Below are 17317 nucleotides of genomic sequence, written 5' to 3'. Positions count from 1 at the left end.
TACTATGTAATATACAGCATTAGCACTTTCCACTGGACAATGTAGCACAATATACGTACTAATCCAAATCCAGAACTATCTGTACCCTGCTTGGGTATCTGTGTCCAATTTCAACTGCACAACTGTTCCTGCTGTACCTGTGGGAATAACAAGGACTAAATTTATGCCAGATTTGTTACCTCATAGTCAGATCCCACCCCAGACACAGTTTAAACTGGTCACTGGTCGCTGTGCTGCAATCACTCATGCAAAGAACTCAAACACAATGTAAGGAATTTTTAATTCAGAAAACACAGAGACTCCTAACTTTTCAGTAAAATCAAAAGTCTCCCAAAGTGTTTAACATTATGTAATCAGGACTGAGAAATGCATCAAGGCACACCACACTGAACCAAGCACGGTTAACAAGATTTTAGTGCATTCTTTGATGAATCGGAAATACTAGACTCATATCTCAATAATGTGTGATGTATAGTAGAACACTGAAGCAACAACTTGGGGTCTTTCACCATTACTCCAGGTGATTATGTGTTACGCTGTGAGAAGCATGCATGAAAATGAAAGAATATAGCAAAGAAATATATCTATAAAAACAAAAAATGAAAGATCATTGCGGCTGTATTAGTGCACAAGTCTTACAAATTAAAAGCTGCCATTATTTTAATACATCATGCCTGTAGCACTGATTAACTACTATCATGTGCATTGCAACGATTTCAAGAGACACCTAACACATTTGCCATTGTACCTTACTGCAACCAAGAACAAACATCTTAAATATAATGCTAAAAGTAGAATTGTACTTTGTGAAATACTTATCAGAAAGAAATCTGTATTACATAATTCATAGTCAGAGACTATCTTCAAATATTTGTTCAGCATAAATGTCATGTGTGCATATGCAACTGCTCACCAGCCAGAAGGAAGTCCAACCCTGTGAAAAACTTGCAGTGACACAAAAGCCACAGTATACATAGAGATCTCTGTGGTTATGTAGCAGTGGGTATTTTTATTTGAACACCCGTTGAAAATAAACCTATATGTTTAAAGCATGCATGATAAAATAGTGAATAAAAATCATCTCTTGCCAGACAGCATGGCATTTGCACAGATACACTGAAATCTGACACTTATCACAAATGAATTTTGTGTGCAAAGCAAAAAAATTAAACATACATGCACAGAAATGCCTACAAGTACAAGCCGACATTCTGTACTTCTGTACTGAAGCAAATAAGGCTATTTGCAGGGTGCTCCTGATGCTCCTTGCTCTTATTGTGGCTGGTCTTGGAGAGTCTGGGGGCTCACTGGAAAAGCTGTCTGGCATGGGATTTGGGAGTGTGGCCATCGAGACATAGGTGCTCCAGCTGTGAACAGCCCAGTGGTGATTCCAATGCAGCAGTCTGCAACAACAGCTAAAATGTTACTGGGCCAACGCAGAACCTGAACAGCACTTAACAGGTACTAACATCAAAATCATATTTTATCATGCACAAAAATAAGCAAAAATTACAGATAGCATTACAGCTACAGTTGAGTGACATTCTTACAGTTTGAAAAAAGTTGAGATGGTATGTAAAATGAAAATAAACACAAAGCAGTGATTTGTAAATCCACTTTCACCTATATTTTAATGAAAACGAGATTATATATTTAAAAAGATAATAAAACAATAATGTTCATATGGTAAAACATTAAATATTTTGTTTTGTACTGTTTTCAGTGTAATAGAGTTCAAACAGAATTTAATAAATCACTGCTTTCTGTTTTATTAGCATTTCACATACTGTCTCAGCATTTCTGGAATTGATGTTTGTAGTTTTTAAACCTGAAGTAATAATAATAATAATAATAATAATAATAATAATAATAATGTTTCAGTTCTGTAACACTTTCCCAAAGCTCAAGGTCACTTCACAAAGCCACAGTAGAAAGCACAGCCCAAAAACGAAGCATAGTGACAACACAAGAGTAAAACTAAAAGAAAACAAGGGGCAAAAGAAAACCAATGAAGAAGAGTCCAACTATGAAGCGCAAAAAGAAAGAGGAACAATGGGGAGCAACATTCAAACAGAACAAACTGGGGTGATGTTCTGTATGCTTGGTTTAAATTCACTGTTGTGGTCAAGTTTAGATATATAAGCCTATTCAGATACAAAACTGATGGTACTTGCCATCGTTCAACATGTAATATTAGTATTATTTCTTGCTTACAGTATGATAATAATGCTAATAGTACATTACAGAGATCTACAGTGACAAAAAATACTAGATTAATCTGTTTGATAACTGAAAATGTACGGTGTCTCACTTAATGATGTCAACCTTTAGGAGAATTTTCTCAGACCAAGATTAAGCCTAAGAGTAGACTACAAAGAACTTCAACCACTGGCACTACAATTTAGTTCAAGACTAAAACAGGCCCAGGAAACAAGCCCTTTTTTATTTGTAATTTTAATATAGGAAAACCAGAAATCCAAAGCAAATATTGTTTGAAACCAAATATCATATATGATGACTGATATGTTACTACTGAGATAAACATGGACACAGAGGGAAGGCACCATAATTTGCAACCCATTTTTTGCTACCCAATATCCTTTGCAATCTGTCCTGCTTTATTCTGCAAGTTGGCTTCTTCACAGATAACTGCAGATAATTACGTGCCCAACCTAATGATGATGTTTCAAACAGAACATGGCACAAATATTCACTCTTAGCTGTTTAGGCATTAACCAGTCTTACCTTTAGCTGTTTGGCTGGTGTAGCGCAGATGTCAGTGCTGCTCTGTCGCTTACTCAGACTTGGACTTCCTGACGGGGAGACGTTGTATTCACCAAACCCATTATCAGCGCTGTTCTGGTTTCGCCCAGGAGTACCCATAAAGAGAGGCTTTGCACACAGCCTCACTGGGCTTGAAAAAGCCTGGGACAGACCAGGGTTCGGCAAAGACTGCTGCGGTGACTGAAACGGCTGAAAGATGGAACCTCGCTTTGGAGTTCCAAATTGAGACTGGCTGGGCTGAGTGCACAAATCCTCCCTTACTGTCTGTAATTTGCCAACCAGATTTGTGACAAGGCCAGCTAATCGTGTGCAGCGATTGATGACATGTCCCTGAATGGCTTGCTTTAGGCCATTCTCCTTTGCAATGACATACACACGCTGCTGACCCCGCGTGACAGCAGTGTAGACGTGCTTCCAGTTTTGATATCTCCCTTCCCCAAGGACATACACAATAGTCTTCTCCTCTGAGCCCTGTAAAAGGAAAGGCAGTTTTTAAGCCCCAGTGAACTTTAATTACTGATTTAAAGCCACACCATGTATGATTTAGGGATCTGAAGACCTCTCTGGTGGAAATGCGCATTTGCATGCAATGTGCAGAAGAACATTTTGTAACATTGCTTGTGCTTCAGACCGCTTTCCTGAGTGGATGAATCTGATCATTGCAAGCGTGTGGAGTAGAACTCGTTAAGTACTCAAAGAATTCAGTCAAAATTCGGTGAAGGACGTCTTCCCGAGGAATGAAATTAATCATACACTATTGTCATCATATCATGTCATTATATCATCATAATGCTGATGTTGCACTTGAGATCTAAACATCGAGCCAGACCTTTGAGCCAGTATGTGTGACGTTGTTAAGTAAACATGCATGTTGTGGTCTGAAAAACTTTACTGCTAATCCAACATGACACCTCTGCATGACACCTCTGACTAAACTATAGTTTCAGGCTTTACAGGGTGACTTGCAGCAGCACCTACACACCATACTTTCGCATGTTTTTTTTTTTTAATAAACCCCTGACTCAGTAATGCTACTTGATAAAATTCCATTTTTAACCAAAAAATCTTACATACTGCAGCTTTGATTTAGCTTTTTGTGGGAATACAATGTGAATGTAAGCCCTATGAATAATCACTTTTCTTTCCAGTCTTTATACTCTTTGCTAGAATTTCTTCCCTTTTGATGTAAAGTGGACAGTCCTAATCTTCAGTTAAGTTTACATAAACTTTACTCTCACCAGTGTCAAGACTGATTCAACTCAAACTAAAGCTAAAGCTAACGTAGCAAGCAAAGTGACGTGGCAAGCAAAGTGATAGCAAAGTGAAAGTGATAGTACTGTGATAGTTCCATCACCACTCATGCATGAAGGTTATCAGGTGGCATAACTTATTCTTAAAAACAGCTTTGGTGGGATTGTACATGTAGGTTCAAGCAATCCTGAATTTCCTTGTTTGTGCTATCACATTTCTTCTTGAGTGGTAGTGTGGTCAAAAAAATGTGAAATTCGAGAATTTGTTGAATTCAACAAAAAAACTGCACATTCAAACGTAGAAAATATCCATTTAAATATTTAAAGCCATCTCTTCAGGAGATACGACCAGGAGTTTAGTAACATTATCACACATTACATCTACCAAATGCATAGAAGAACATGCCTTGCTGACGATAAATAAACAATGAATAAACAATAAATGCACAGTAATTTGCAGCTAACAGGTCTTTAGCAACGAGCAACAGGCAGAAATACATTCACATACGAAGTAACTGAATGGCCTGCTTTAAATGGCAGACGTGTATGGCAGATGTATGTTTGATACACATATGGTAGCAAATTAAGTTGGTATTAGCTGCTTGGCTAACCGATGCTACCCACCGCAGTCATCTATGTTTTTTTTTAGAGTTTTTCGCCCCAGCTCTCTCAAGCAGACACCCTCTGTTTTAACCTACAGTGACATTACTGAATTTTACAGAGAAGGCATTCTCAAAAACCATGTAAAAGGCCTGTGTATCTTTTTTTGTACCTGCTAAAATCGATTTCTTGGCACAGTTCTACTGCCTTCAAGTTTAAAACAGCACTGCTACAATCTACAATATTTTTGTGATGAGCTAAATAGAAGGAGAATGAAATTAAGTATCTGAAGGTACCTCTCACAGGACAGAGTAATTTCTGAGCAATTGGAAAACATTTGTGAAGTTGTATGAGCCCACTTTACTAGCCTCATGCTATTCTATCTGATATTAACTGAAACTGTTTGTTGCTTGTTTGGATCTGCTTAATTCTATCTTAATGCTGAAGTGGATGTCTAGGTTATACCATTGTGATCCAGGCTATTGGAGGTAATTTGGGGAAATTACACAGATACTTTACCCCAAATGAATGGGATTTCGGTGAGTTGTGAGGGATTTTGGTGAGTGAAATCCCTTACAAATTACATTACCAGCCCTGCTCTGGTAAAAATAATCCAGCTCCAACAGATCTTTAGAAAAATGGTTAACTGCAATTTTGTAACTTATTTTCTTTGCATTGTAAAAAATAATTAATTAAAAAAAATAATATTACAAAAATGCTGCATGTTTAATATAATACTCAAGTTTGATATCATGAAAACATTTTTGTGTGTTTATACTACAGGGACAAATATGAGCCGTAGAGTGAAGAGAATATGTGCAAATACTGCCTGTTCCTATGTTGCACTACAAAGGGAGGAAGCATGCAAACAGAAGGTAAAATGTGACTTGCTGTGGAAGTGAGTGTGTGCTGAGATTACTATAGGCAGGAAGCCTACCTGAAAGGTGTGGATGGTTCGGGCCCAGGCGTGCCGCAGTTTGCACTCTCTCTGCAGCTCTCTGTAATCAGCAGTCAACACCACCTTGCCAGACTCATTACTCAGCTGCAGCACCCGTGTCTTACTGCCCCTTTTACCAGCTTCCTCTGTAGTCAGATCCTGCCAAGAACAGACAGGCAATTCTCAACCCAATCAGCAGGTTCTGAACAAGTATGTTGCTGTTGAGCAATGTTACACTGTACCTACATTATAACACAGAACTGTGAAAAACTCAACTCTGTAAAACCACTGATTTTTTTTTATATATAAAGGCAATTCAGTTATACTTTTAACCTTTCTACTGATCTTAATGACACTGAAACTGAACATTTTGCTGGCTAGTAAAGTCATTGCAAAACGGTTACAAAAACGTTTGTTTTCCATACCTCTCTAATGAAGAAAATCTCCCCATTGCACAATCGAGTCCTCTGCACCTTCTTTTGGGTTCCATCAATATCTTCTTCTGCAAAATCGGCCTTGTTCACTTCCACACAATGGGTTTTGTTTATTTTTTCTTGGTCTAAATCTGTCACATAGCCATTCCTTGTGCAACAAACTTTATCGCCCACCTGGAAGTTTATTTTATTTTTAGGAGCTCTGAAAGGATAAACAGCAATTTAACAATTGGGCAAAACTACACAGAATCTGGATTTACAATTAAAATGTATTGCATCAATAACTATTTTTAAAACTGGTCAAATATGAGAAACACAGACTGATGTAGTAACTTTACATGAACTTACTTCAAGGTATGACCTGAGTAATGCTTGCAGCAAAGTTCATTGATCAAAGCACAGTCACTCCTGTTAATAATAAGATTGTGAGGTGAGATCCAGCACTAGCTGAATATAATTAATTTGCAAAACATTTGTAAATTACTTATTGTCTCCCCTTCTTATATATCATTTAGATATTTAGATTCAGAAAATAACCACCAAGTACTATACAGCCAGTTTTCAACGCAGAGATTAAACCTAGTTCTAGATTTAAAATGGACTGTGTTAAGAATCATGTCAGACAGACTGAGATAAGCTTAATCTTTGTCTGGAAAAAACAGGCCCAGGTCTGTACTAATTTCTGAACAACATATTTACCTCATGAAGGCAATAAATTGTGAAGACTGATCATCTTTGAGCCCAGGGGCTGGGCCTTCCAGCAAGCTTTTTATAGAAATCTGCAGATCTAAAATAGAGAAATTAAAGAAATGTTAATGGTGCAGTGCAGACACAAGTTTTCCATAAACTGACTTACTAATAGTGCAACCATGCCTTTATGGAACTATCTGCGAAATGATCATGCAGTGTTTATATTACAATGGATTAGGTTTTAATTTATAAACTTATGACCAACATGCACAGATCATTTTTTTATGACTAACTTGAACAAAATGCTTTTGGTCAGGCTTCTTTACTTTAAACTACTACTGTCCATATTTATGCTCAAATCTAATCAGTTCAGAGAGCCCTTATTTAGACTATAATCAGGAACATGAAGCTACATGTCAAATGTTTGAGGACATCTGGTCTTTTCTGCTCTGGATTTTGGTATTTCTTATTCTTCTTTTATTTCATTAAAGAAAAGAAACAGGCAGGTTTTCCCTAAATAATGTTAAAAACTACAGCTAAAATGCTATTGTTAAAAGCACATACTAAACATCTTTTAGCCCAAATGTGGTTTAAACATGAGTGCTGACATCAAAACAAAACGATACAACAGCTCTGGCATTATTCCAAAAGTAGAAGTTTTTCAGTTGTTTCTTCAAAAGTAAGTAAAGACCTAAACAGCTTTCTATTTAATGTTAAGTAATTGCAAAACTAAGGATGACATATTTTTATTAAAACCATTTTGAAAAGCTAGATGCCCTCAAATAGCTTTCAGTGCTTTAGGTTTACATTTTGGGGGCCTGTTTGGAATATTCTATGTACCATCATCTCTTTCCTCTTTTGGAAGAAGGATGAGAATAAACTTCTTGTCAGGTGACGGCATTGTAAAAGGTTCGCTCAGGTCCACAACCGCATCAAAGTCCAGATGAGAAAATTTTTTCATATGACCCATTTCTGCAATTCTGAGAAATCAGAAAGAGAACAGTTGCTCTATGTTTAGGAACAGTAACATTAGGGATGTGCATTCCGACTAATTTTGATATTCGAGTAGCTATAAGGGTTAATGAATAGATAATTGGTTAACTGTATGGATGAAAAAACAAAAAAACAACGCAAAAAAACTTCAGACAACATTAATGACTTGAAAACGAACTAAAATGATTAAGAATAATAAACTCAATGAACAAACTTAAAGAATTTAGGCCAGATGAAGGCTGCAAAACAATCTAAAATTAGGGATCCATCTTTTAGTAATAAACTTAAATCTAACCAAGTTTGGTTTGTATTAAAAAAAAAAATTAAAAAGCTTACAATCCAGCATTGCGAACAATGAGCTCCGATTCAGCACGGTGATTGGTGCGCATTTCAATGGCCCATTTCACCTTCCCGAAACTCTGAAATAGGTCATTCAGAGTGTTTCCTGGTTCAATGCTGGGCAACTGCCTTATATCTCCTTCAGAAGAAAAAGAACTTTACATTACTCATCTAATATGCATGTAACATTTTTATATTTACACACATAAGATGATTAAAGTCAAGCGTTAGGTCAAACATAAATAATATGTCATTCAGATGATTAATGCACTAATATTACTTCATTTACATATTGATCACATAGTGTGATAGACTGGTACACTAAAACAATTGAATAAATACACAAAGATAATATTATTACAGATTTCTATTTAACTATTAACTATTTAACAACATAGCGGCCATTTTATTATGTTAAAAATTACTTTGATCACATATTGTTATAACAGATACATACACTATATGGACAAAAGTATTGGGACACCTACATGTTACACCTACAGGAGCTTTTATGACATCCCATTCTAAATCCATAGGCATGGTCCCCCTTTTGCACTATAACAGCTTCCACTCTTCTGGGACGCTAAATACAAGATTTTGCAGTGTGTCTGTGGGAATTTTTGCTCATTCATCCAGAAAAAGTATTTGTGAGGTCAGACACTGATGTTGGACGAGAGGTCCTGGCTTGCAATCACTGTTCTAAGTTCATCCCAAAGGTGTTTGATGGGGTTGAGGTCAGGGCTCTGTGCGGGCCAGTCAAGTTCTTCCACATCAAACTCCCGTAACCATGCCTTCATGGAAAGTTGGAAGCATACAACTGTCCAAAATATCTTGGTACGCTAAGGCATTAAGATTTCCCTTCACTGGAACTAAGGGGTCTAGGCCAAACCCTGAAAAACAACCCCATATCATTATCCCTCCTCCACCAAACTTTACAGTTGGCTCAATGCAGTCAGGCAGGTAACGTTCTCCTGGTATTCCCTAAACCCAGACTCTTCCATCAGACTGCCAGATAGAGAAGTGTGATTCATCACTCCACAGAATACGTTTCCACTGCTCCAGAGGCCAGTGGCGGCGTGCTTTACACCACTCCATCCGACATTCGCCGTTGTACTTGGTGATTAAAGGCTTGCATGCAGCTGCTCGGTTATGGAAACCCATGCAATGAAGATCCCGGCGCACAATTTTTGTTCTGATATTAATGACAGAGGAGGTTTGGAACTCTACAGTTACTGAGTGAGCAGAGCGTTGATGAATTTTATGCAACCAGCACTCTACGACCCGCTCTGTAACTTTATATGATCTGACACTTTGTGGCTGAGTTGCTGTGGTTCCTAAACGCTTCCACTTTTCAATAATACCACTCACAGTTGATTATGGAATATCTAGGAGGAAAGAAATTTCACGAACTGATTTTTTGCAACGGTGGCATCCTAGTACAGTACCACGCTTGAATTCAGAGCTCTTTAGAACGACCCGTTCATTCACAAATGTTTGTAAAGACAGACTGAATGGCTAGGAGCTTGATTTTATACACCTGTGGCAAAAGAACTGAATGAAATGGCTGAATTCAATGATTAACAGGTGTGTATCAATACTTTTGTCCATACAGTGTATACAGTGACCTCACCAAGAAGGATGAATTTCTGGAGCTTTGCATGTTTGGTGAGCATTGTGAGGAGGGAATGAAGGATCTGCACACACACCAGACTGCCCTCATCCACCACCAGCACTCGTACTTGGGCAAACTTCCAGTTCTCTGGCTCCCTGCTTTGGTTTTTCTTTGCATTCATGAAACTCCACAACACCTAAGACCAGCCAGATGAGAAAGACTGTTCAGATAAGAACTACAACCTCAATAAAGCATATAGATCATGGCTCAACTAGACCAAAAGTCTAGTATCTACAGGTTAACCAAATGAAAATGAAGACTTTAAGTTATGCTGGCATTTAACAAATCCAAAAACAAATACAAAACCTGATGCATGGTGTACGCAGTGAAACCTGTTCTCTTTGTCAGTAGAGATGCTGCCCGGCCTGTAGGAGCAGTGAGAAGAACATCCGGTGAATGCTTTTTGTTGTTCCCCTCATTCTTCTCACAGGTACTCTCAGCCTCTTCATTTTTTTCTTGTTGCAACATGGCAGCTTTAAAGACCAAGCTGACCACAGTGGTTTTCCCACAGCCCCCTTTTCCACTGATCACTGTCACCGGGTTGGCACATATCATCTTTGCTGCTCGCACCTGGTCAGGATCCAGCTCTATAGGGGTGGGATCAGGTTCTTCCTTAAAATCATTGTCCCAGTTTTGAGACGAGCCTAATAAAGCTATAGGCTCATGGCTTACAGCAGCCCCATGCTCTTCTGCATTCTGTGCCAAAGCAGATGGCCCTGCATCAGCATCAGCCTTGGTTCTCATTCTGACACGCTGAGCTGAGTGGAGAACCTCCTCCACGTCCAGGTTGATTTTCCAGGGTTCCCCCATCACCACTTTGGACAGACAGTCGACAATTTCGGTCTCATACTTGTAGAAATTTCTTAGAGCAACCTTATGCCTCTCTACCTTTAGCACACCTTGCTTCCGGAGGAAGTCCACAGCTTTCCAAGTACTCTCTTCTGGCATCTTACACTTTCTCATCCTCTCCTGTAGATGCTCAAGGTCAACATAAGTGTGGCCATTCCTGCAGTACATCTTCAGATTACTGTACACCTCCAGGGCATTCTGCTGTAGAACAGGAATATCAGGGAACAACTCACAGGCCTTAAACGCCTTCACATTAGCCTCACATCTAACTAACCGGAACTCCTTCCACATGATCTGTTGGAGAAAAAAAGACAGCAAAACAAAATACGCATTTAAAAGAATACTGTCCAGAACATATTAAAATATGCTTATGAAAAACTGTATGCAAGCCATCATTACACAAAGCAACACAAACGACTAAGGTCTTACTCACATAGCTAAAGCCTAACTTCCATACATCTGTCTTGATGAGCTCCTCCAGTTTGGCTAATATGGATGTGTTCTGCTGTTGCTCTGGAGGAGCCTCAGCATTTTCTGTAACCTCTGGAGTCTCCTGCTTCTCCTTTTCCTTGTCTTCATTTAGCAGATTCAAAAACTTCCCTGGCAGCAATGTTGGCATGTACTTCATGACACGAGGATACCTGCTGGCGGCTCTCACATAAAACCCTGCAGCTAGTTGACAACAAAAAGAGCAATGTGAAAGTAAGACTGTACTGACACATTATTAACGTAAAGTGACAAACAATATTTAGCCATGTACTTTTACAGAATATTCAGTCTCCTCCTTCGACACTAGTACACCAGTGGTTTCTTTCTTTTTCAATAGTTTCAATTCCAAACTATTGTATTGGCTATAAACAAATTTTCCCTTATTTCTCAGCTTCAAAATGGCGCATGGACAGCTCTCTGTACCTCATGTTGGTTTATCTACTTTAAAAAAAATGCAGTCTTCACAGATGAAACCCAGGGCTCAAACCAATAGTAGACATTTAGAGCTACTAATTGTTTAAACAAACAATCTAACAGGGCACAACTGGACATAAAGAAACATCTGTGAGTCACACGTCCACACAGTTTTGCTCACTTGAAAAATTGGCGGGTTCAAACAAAAGGTTCAGTGTTCTAAGCTACTGAACACATCTAGGTGTAACTATCAGGAAGTAAAAGTTGAAATTCTGATCTATGGTCTCATATTCATCTTTTAAACCCAAACCCAAATATCTTCATTGTACAGCAAAAACAAAAGAATTGGCCTTACCGTTACAATACTTTCGGAGGAGACTGTAGTAAATAACCAAATAGGTAAATTAGCTTCTTTCAACATTAGTATTTAACCATGTAGAAAACAACATGTGTAACACAGAAGTATTGCCCTGCTTTTTACGGTCTAATATCTGCTCTGCTATGTCACATTGGCCCTTATTCATCAAAGTATCAAAAAAAGGAGCACAGACTTGACTGGCATTAATGACATCCGAACTACTCTGTGTCTGATTCATTAAACTTTACCAGTAAATACCATTTACATGAAGCGCGCCCTAATGGCTGTGCTCATAGTTTAAGGTTGAGCAGTGAGTGCACAGCTCCCCTTACTGACCAAACTACATAATGTAAAAATTATGACAAATGGAAAGATTAAAATGCGAAATAAAACGGCTTACTTTTTAAGGCCATAGAATGATGTGGTTTTGTAGTGTGATTATTTTCCTAAAATAGCACATTTAATACTGTATTATTACAGTGTATGAGATGCTCCAGCACTGTATCTTTTATTTTTTGTATAGATTAAGTAGTGTAAAACAAAAACACTAATATGTGTGTAATATGTCTTAAAATAGAACATGAAACTGTTGCAGTTTATTTGTTAAAACTAATATGCATGTAAAATAAGTACATACACTTTTGTATTGGGTTGCCGTGTGAACAAATTATTAGAATACTTTCTATTTCTGTTTTTATTAAGTATCGCGATATAACTTTCCTTGATAGAACTACAAGAAATGTTCGATAGATTTTCTATGTAATACACCATTCTCACACTTCCACGCTTTAGCGAAAGCCCTGGTGGCGCTTTCTACTGCAGGGAAAGCGACACTACTCTGCTGTCACCATGAGAGGGTGCACTTCCAAGTTTTTCGACATGATTAAAGAGGGAGGGGGCGACAAGTAAAATGAGTCGCCAAATACACTTTAGCAACGTCTGAAACATGGAGTTATACATTCCCTGTTTGAGTGGAGCGACCGGCGATCTGTTCTCCTGTGACCAAATGTGAGTGACGAGATAAGTGGCGTAACTGTACTGTCCTACGGTGAACTCACCTCTTTACTAACATCCTAACAAGCTTTAGCAGCGTTAAATCACATCTGATCCACACAACTACAGCGCTGTGTTGCAGCGCTCAAAAAGTCATATTTAAGTATGAGTGCATTCCCAAGCAACGGGTTCATGCAAGACAAGCCCTGATTTAAACGAAAGTAAACTGAGGAAGCTGTGAGGCATTGGAGAGCGGGAGAGCGCTGTCTTTCCAGGCTAGCAGTTTTTAGCAGCTGGCTAACTTGAAGCAGTGCTCCTTCACACGCACAGCATGGCGAATTGATGATACTGTAGATCAAACAAGACACAAAAGCACTGCTTTCAGTTTAAACAAACTTAAAAGGAGGACTCTGTTTGTCTGGTGTTAGATATGTTGCGGTTCACCCCTCAAATTACTATAGAGAAACCCAGCCGTCTGCTAGCTGGCGTCTGAATACTGTGATATGCTCTGACATGGATGTGGTAGGAGTGAAGGCAGTAAGGCGGTGTGATCCATTACTGACTTACCGAGCCAGCTAATGTTTGCTGTTCGTACTAAGTTGACGTTGTTGAGAAACTAAACAGTTTAGCACTGTTGTTGGCCACTTGTTTAGCATTTGTAGCAGGGTAGCCGAGCACTCGTCACCAGACATTTTCTTTCTTAAATTATGACTGTTACAAAAACTGCAGCTGTGCTTTTCCAGCTGGTAAAAACAGCTCACCAGACAGAGACTCCCACTCTCCCATGACAGATTTGTGAAATGTTCCTCTGTTTGGTGAGTGTTTGTCATGTTCTGACCAGAAAGGATAGTTTTAAACAGCAAAAATCAGCCTTCAAATTTGAAAGAAATAACAATGACATTTATCGCAGTATGTATCGATATCGAACGATATGAATTTTGTCTATTGTGATAACATTTTTGGCCATACCGCCCAGCTCTAGATTTGACCATACGCAACTTTGATGAAACGGGCCATTGTTTCCATGGTACAGCATGTTCCACTCTTACTACAATTAACATTTGTTTTTCTGCAAATTTCATCACACTTTGATGGAAACTTAACTTAGCGCCACTTCATGAAAACACAAGAAAGAAGAAATACCTGATTTAGAGACCTGAGATATAACAAAGTCAGCTGCTTCTCTAATCTCATTGCTTTGCTTCCTGAAATCATTCAGAGCTTCTTCCACATTAGAGAGGTCCACATGTCTGTTCTCTGGCAACCAATTTATAAACAGCGTGACAAAATCAGAGTTTACACCACACGCTTTTAGGAACAAAGACACAATAGTACGGCTGTCCTTTTTTAGATGTGTCCGGAGGCTGTAGGACGGGTAGCCTTTCATCACAAACTTGTGACCAAACCAACTGGCAGTGCAGGAGATTTCCCACCATGGATCCCTGAGAGCAAAGCGGCCTTCAACCCTGCACTTCTCTCCAGAGGCCATGAAGTTCACTGCAGACACAGTAATGCAAAAATTATTAATATTATAAAACATTTGGAAATAAAAAAGAGGAGCACAGTTTTGGCAGGAAGTGATCAGAAACAGAATCAAACTTTATTGGCCAGGTATGCTTACACATACAAGGAATTTGGTTTTGGTTTCAGAAGCTCACAGTGCACAGCATCAGACAAACATTTACATGTAGTAAATAAAATAAAACATGCATTCCTACCATCACTCACTCACACACACACACACACACACACACACACACACACACAGTTATACCTGTAACTGTTACATTGTGCAAAGTATGAGTCTTAGGTTAAAGTGCTGAGTGCAGCAGCAGTTAAAGGGTGTATAGTGGCAAAGAAAAGGATCAGTGAGGGAACAGTCTGTCAGAGTATGGTGTGTAAATCTGTGTGGAACAGACAAATTTGGTAAAGATCAGGGAGTTCAGAGATGTTTTTTTGTAAACACTACCTATTGATTCAAGTCTGCTAAAATTCTTGCTAACTCAGGCCATACCATATGCCAAGTTCGCAGAGGGTCAGACGGGCACATGACGTGTACAGGAGCATAAGTTTTAAACGGCTATTTCCAGATAAGAGCGCCTCTTTAGGGCAGAGTCCATCAACGCTAAGATTGTTAGTTGCAGGGCGTTGAGAAGCAACCAAAAACTTTTAGATTTTCCACTATTTTACCATCACCAACATTACATATAAAAACTCAGAAGACACACGTAGGTCTAACTTTCAACACTTACAACGAGCCACTGTACATCAAACCACTCTGAAATACTTTGTTTACATCGCAGCGACGGAATTATGCAGAATTTTTGAAAAATCGATGGAATTCCCCTTTAAAGGCAGAGTAACAAAAACAGCCAGGGATAAAGAGGTTGCAAAATGGTCATGTAAAAATTATTTACGACTGCTATTGGTATGTAAACCAACAAAAAATGTTATAAGTGAATAAAATGTAATACAACAAACAAATATCTTAAATTAGCGGTATGTTTTGATTAATAAAGCTTAATCTCAGAAAACCTTGGTATATAATATAAAAGTGTGTGTGTTAACAGTTACACACACGTATAACTGTTAATTATAACAGTAACGTATAACGGGGGGAAATAATCTACGCTGTTGAATTTTTCTGCTGACGACATCGCGCTCGAGCTCGAACTGCTCGTTTCTGATCAGACAAAAAATCCCCACTCTTGTAAGGAGGGTTTTCTAGTTAAGCTGCTGAACATTTTAAGCATCATACTGAACCCTATGTTACATTTATGTACCTTCAGTCTTCGCTGGTACGGCGGTCTCAAACATGTAGCCCCCCGAGGAGACGGAGTCCATCTCCTTCATATCCAGAAACTCCGGCTGCTTCTCTTCTTCTTCTTCTTCAGTTTCAGAGTCTTCGTCCGCGTTTCTGTCATCCTTCTTATCTGCTAAAATGTGACCCACCAAGCTCACTGGCGGGTTTCGATGCGCCATGTTCAGGTTCAGTCGTTCACGGTTCGTTGCGCGTGCTTATGTAAACATTGCCCGTCCTTCCCGGATCGTATTTACCGCGCTGGTCACGTGATAGAAACGGCGGACGTCCGTCTGCTGCTTGTTTTGAGGCTCAGTGCTGCCCCCAGCGGATTCAGGGCAATATACTCTAAAGAACACTATATGGACAAAAGTATGGGGACACCCACACATTACACCTACAGGAGCTTTTATGATCCCATTCTAAATTCATAGGCATTAATATGGGGTTGGTCCCCTTTGCAGCTATAAAAGGTTCCACTCTTCTGGGAAGCTAAATACAAGACCTTGGAGAGTGTCTGTGGGAATTTTGTCCATTCATCCAGAAGAGTATTTGTGAGGTCAGACACTGATGCGGGAAGAGAAGGCCTGGCTCACAATCTCCATTCTAGTTCATCCCAAAGGTGTTTGATGGGGTTCAGGTCAGGGCTCTGTGTGGGCCAGTCAAGTTCTTTCACACCAAACTCACCCAGCCATGCCTTTATGGACCTTGCTTTGTGCACTGGGGCTCAGTCATGCAGGAATAGAAAAGGGCCTTCCCCAAACTGTTCACACAAAGTTGGAAGCATACAACTGTCCAAAATGTTTTGTTATGCTGAAGCATTAAGATTTCCCTTCAATGGAACTAAGGGGTCTAGGCCAACCACTGAAAAACAACCCCTCAGCATTATCCCTCCTCCACCAAACTTTACAGTTGGCACAATGCAGTCAGGCAGGTAACGTTCTCCTGGCATTCGCCAAACCAAGACTCATCCGTCAGACTGCCACAGAGAAGCATGATTCATCACTCCACAGAATGCATTTCCACAGCTCCAGAGTCCAGTCGTGGCATGCTTTACACAATCAACAGACACCTAATCTCACACAAATAGATTCATCTACAGGTAATACTGTTTTTTTTTTTCATTTTGTAACAATAGGTCTACAAAAACCTTGTTCCAAAATGATATTGTTTTTTTTTTTAATTGGAATCGGTTTATTGAAGACATTCAGTGGAAGAACATCTGGCTAAAACCTAGCCAATACCTAATTACTAATAAAATTAAAGAAGTATCATATAAACTTACACATGGAATCTACTCGACTAAAAATTACTTCATAAAATTTAAACATAATATTGAAACAGCTTGTTCATTCTGCAGCAGCTACCCAGAGACAGTTCTTCACGTATTTGGCATTGTTAAAATGTGAAAAAAAGGGCAAAACCTCAGTGCCTTTATCGCAAACAATATTGATGAAAAGTATTGTTTTGTGGAAACATGTATTATTTGGTCTTTTGTAAAATCACAGAGCTAAAATGCGCAAGTAAAATTTTATACTGTCAATGGCTAAGTTTTATATTCACAAGTATAAATTTTCAAGCAAAAGGCAAATTTTGGCTTTGAAAATGAGATGGAACATTATGATGAATTAATACATTACATTATGTATATCCCCCTAGCAAATGTATTTATGTGTGTGTACACTGTTATGTGTATTTTTTTTTTATATGAATCT

General features: G+C 38.8%; 1 protein-coding gene across 1 annotated transcript; it reads right to left on the bottom strand.

Annotated features, from left to right (window-relative positions):
• Positions 1-268: 268 nt before the first annotated feature.
• On the bottom strand, positions 269-15851 carry helb (helicase (DNA) B). Its single transcript, XM_036577568.1, has 13 exons — positions 15586-15851; positions 13946-14299; positions 10982-11220; positions 10006-10842; positions 9658-9835; positions 8025-8166; positions 7536-7675; positions 6705-6792; positions 6354-6413; positions 5997-6207; positions 5572-5730; positions 2746-3255; positions 269-1403 (listed from the first exon to the last, which is right to left on the bottom strand). The coding sequence occupies exons 1-13, from the start codon at positions 15782-15784 to the stop codon at positions 1305-1307; spliced, it is 3216 nt and encodes a 1071-aa protein (XP_036433461.1). The 5' UTR covers positions 15785-15851; the 3' UTR covers positions 269-1304.
• Positions 15852-17317: the final 1466 nt, after the last annotated feature.

This window comes from Colossoma macropomum, unplaced genomic scaffold (genome assembly GCF_904425465.1).
Source record: "Colossoma macropomum unplaced genomic scaffold, Colossoma_macropomum, whole genome shotgun sequence".
Lineage (NCBI taxonomy): Eukaryota > Metazoa > Chordata > Actinopteri > Characiformes > Serrasalmidae > Colossoma > Colossoma macropomum.
This window is presented reverse-complemented; position numbering and strand designations above follow the sequence as displayed.

Excerpts from the sequence above, each read along its gene's own strand:
- helb (XM_036577568.1), bottom strand. The coding sequence starts at position 15,784 with ATGGCGCATCGAAACCCGCCAGTGAGCTTGGTGGGTCACATTTTAGCA. Across the intron at positions 7,676-8,024 it reads ATTGTTCGCAATGCTGGATT|AATTGCAGAAATGGGTCATA; the intron begins GTAAGCTTTTTA and ends CTGATTTCTCAG. Across the intron at positions 3,256-5,571 it reads GAACCATCCACACCTTTCAG|GGCTCAGAGGAGAAGACTAT; the intron begins GTAGGCTTCCTG and ends TTCCTTTTACAG.